At 37.0% G+C, this 3,177-nt stretch overlaps 2 protein-coding genes across 3 annotated transcripts in view; one reads left to right on the top strand and one right to left on the bottom strand.

Annotated features, from left to right (window-relative positions):
- LOC102678750 (glucose dehydrogenase [FAD, quinone]) overlaps positions 1–1,792 on the top strand; it is a 5,274-nt gene extending 3,482 nt beyond the window's left edge. The window contains exon 4 of the mRNA XM_006610603.2: positions 145–1,792. Coding sequence (XP_006610666.1) covers positions 145–1,652 — 1,508 coding nt within the window. The 3' untranslated portion in view covers positions 1,653–1,792. The remainder of the gene's footprint in view (positions 1–144) is intronic.
- Positions 1–3,177, bottom strand: part of LOC102679685 (flotillin-2) — a 105,176-nt gene that overhangs the window by 11,700 nt on the left and 90,299 nt on the right. The gene's annotated exons all lie outside the window — the stretch shown is intronic.

The raw sequence follows: 3,177 nt of genomic DNA, 5'->3' as shown, positions 1-3,177 counted from the left end.
TAATTCATCTGTATACCATAACCACCTACTTTTTCACTAAAATAAAATAAATGACAGAAAAAAAAAAAATACTTAGAATTTATATAATTCATCTGTATACCATAATCTTTGAACACCTAATATTTCACTAAACTGTGTCCACAGCGATGAGCAACGGCCGCTGCAACTGGCCACGTGGGAAAGTAATAGGAGGGAGCAGCGTGCTCAACTACATGCTCTACCTTCGCGGCAACAAGAAGGACTACGACATATGGGAGAGTCAAGGGAACCGGGGATGGTCCTTCAAGGACGTGCTCTACTACTTCAAGAAATCTGAGGACAATCAAAACCCTTACCTGACCAGAACACCCTACCACGCAACAGGAGGTTACCTGACTGTCCAAGAGGCGCCTTGGCACACTCCGTTGGCAACTGCCTTCATCCAAGCCGGCCAAGAGATGGGATACGAGAACAGGGACATCAATGGGGAGCAGCACACCGGTTTTATGATCGCCCAGGGAACGATCAGACGTGGGAGTCGATGCTCCACGGCGAAGGCATTCCTCAGGCCTGCAAGGCTTCGCAAGAACTTGCACATCGCCATGCAATCGCACGTGACGAAAATCCTGATAGATCCAAAGTCCAAGAGGGCGTACGGGGTGGAGTTCGTCAGGGATCAGAAGATGTTCCGTATCCGTGCGAAGAAGGAAGTGATAGTTTCAGGTGGTTCCATCAATTCCCCCCAATTGCTCATGTTGTCGGGCGTCGGGCCCAGGGAGCACTTGTCCAAGCACGGTATACCGGTTGTCCAGGATTTAAGAGTCGGATACAATATGCAAGATCACGTGGGTTTGGGAGGGCTCACGTTCCTAGTCGACAAGGAGATCTCTATGGTGGAGAAGAGGTTGCACACAGTGCAAACGGTGATGCAATACGCGATATTTGGGAACGGGCCCCTGACAGTGCTCGGCGGTGTGGAGGGTCTGGCTTTCGTCAACACCAAGTACGTGAACGCCTCTGACGATTTCCCGGACATAGAGCTTCATTTCGTGTCCGGCTCGACCAACTCTGACGGCGGTAGACAGATCAGGAAGATTCACGGGTTGACGAAGAAGTTCTACGACGCTGTTTACGGGGCCCTCAACGACATGGACGTGTGGAGCGTGATACCCATGCTTTTAAGGCCTAAAAGCAAAGGTGTTATCAAGTTGCGCAGCAAGGATCCCTTCGCCCATCCGTTGATATATCCTAATTACTTCAAGGAGCCGGAGGATATAGCCACGCTTGTCGAAGGTGTTAAGATAGCCGTCGCTTTGAGCAGGACCCAGGCCTTCAGACGTTTTGGGAGCGAGGTGAATTCGAAACATTTTCCAGGCTGCAAGAATATCCCTATGTACAGTGACCCGTATTGGGAGTGCATGATCAGGCATTACACGGTCACTGTTTACCATCCCGTGGGCACGTGCAAGATGGGCCCTTATTGGGACCCGGAGGCTGTCGTCGATCCCGAGCTCAGGGTTTACGGAATCAACGGGTTGAGGGTGATCGACGCCTCCATCATGCCGAATTTAGTCAGTGGGAATACGAATGCACCTGTTATCATGATCGGGGAGAAGGGATCCGATATGATAAAGGAGTTTTGGTTGAAGAGAAGGAGTAGGAGAACTGTGTAGCTGGTTTTGCGAAGTAATTTCGACCCTCTGTGTATATATGAATATATGAATATAGTTGTTTGTAAATTGATCGATTGTAAATATTGATTGGACGATTATATTTTTAATATAATTTAAGACACGATGAATTTGTAAAAAAAGAAAACTTAGTTATATATTATTGTGTTTTGATGGTGGTATAAAGTTACACAATGTTTAATAATTTAAGTATTGTTAGGTTTTTATGATAAAAACTGATGATACATTTAGCCTTTTTTTAGTCCAATAAGTACTGCAAAATTTATTGAATTAATTTCACGTATTTCTTTAAATGTATTATTATTATTATTGTTGTTGTTGTTGTTGTTGTTATTATTATTATTATTTATCGGATTACTTTAGTTCAAGAGATTTAATTGTTGCCCTTTTTATATTTGGAAAAAGTGTAGAAAGAAAGTGTGGAGAGAAATATTTTGTAGCTCGATACTTGTGATTCCTCATTGAAAAGAAGAAAAATGTTTCGATATAAATTAAATAATCTGTACAAGATATGTAAATAAGAAAATGTATAATATTATATTTCATGCATCGATATTAATTTTTATTTTTAATATAAATATTAGTTTATTAATACGATATGATTAAGTATATATATATATATATTATTTTATTTATGTAAATCTCTCGAAAAAAATTTAAGTTTATATCGATTATTATCAATATTTTAAATATGTATGTTAACGTTCAATTTTGCAACTGTTGCACTCGATATTCGAACGAAAAAAACAACTGATTCAGCATGACGCAAAGCAGCAGCTTACGTTTTTAAATTGGCAGTTGATTTTCGTAGTTTGTCGTAAAATAATTGTGATTCAATGATTGTGTGACGTTTTGTGTGAAAATTTTTCGCATGTAAAATTTTGTAGAATTATATATCTAAGTGAAGTTTAAGAATCTATTTTTAAAAAAAATACTTTTATTTAAGATTGTTTATTTTTAATATTATAAAAAAAAAAAAAGAAAAAAGGAAGCTGTCACGTTTTACAGATAATCGTTTCTAGGTAAAAGAATATTTTTTTTTTAAATATTTTTGACTTAATCATAAGACAAAATGGCGAATTCAATAAATTGTCAAAATTTTCATCTAGTTTTTTAAGCAACAATTGTTTCCTACCAATTTAATTTTTATAAAAAAATATTTATATATTATACTGAAATAATAGATCCAATTCAAATTATTAAGATTTATCATAAATCTCAATATTTTTTTATTATTAATATTGCAAAGAAAATTTAAAAATAAACATATTCATCGGATAAATACACAAAATTAATTATTCCACAGACAACACCTCGAAGATTCCAACACCACAACGATTTGGTGTTTAAATTAAACGTCAATTTTAAAAATTAAAGACACGATAAAATCGATTAGAAGATTAAAAAAATTCTTTCTTTCTTCAATTGAATACAATCATAATATCACAATAAAATAAAGAAGAATAATCGAACGATCGAGGATAAAATAATACCATCTTCTCCTTCC

This window comes from Apis dorsata, unplaced genomic scaffold, assembly GCF_000469605.1.
Source record: "Apis dorsata unplaced genomic scaffold, Apis dorsata 1.3 scaffold_74, whole genome shotgun sequence".
NCBI classification, from domain to species: domain Eukaryota; kingdom Metazoa; phylum Arthropoda; class Insecta; order Hymenoptera; family Apidae; genus Apis; species Apis dorsata.
Note: the sequence above shows the minus strand (reverse complement) of the source record. Positions and strands in the feature narration are given on the sequence as shown.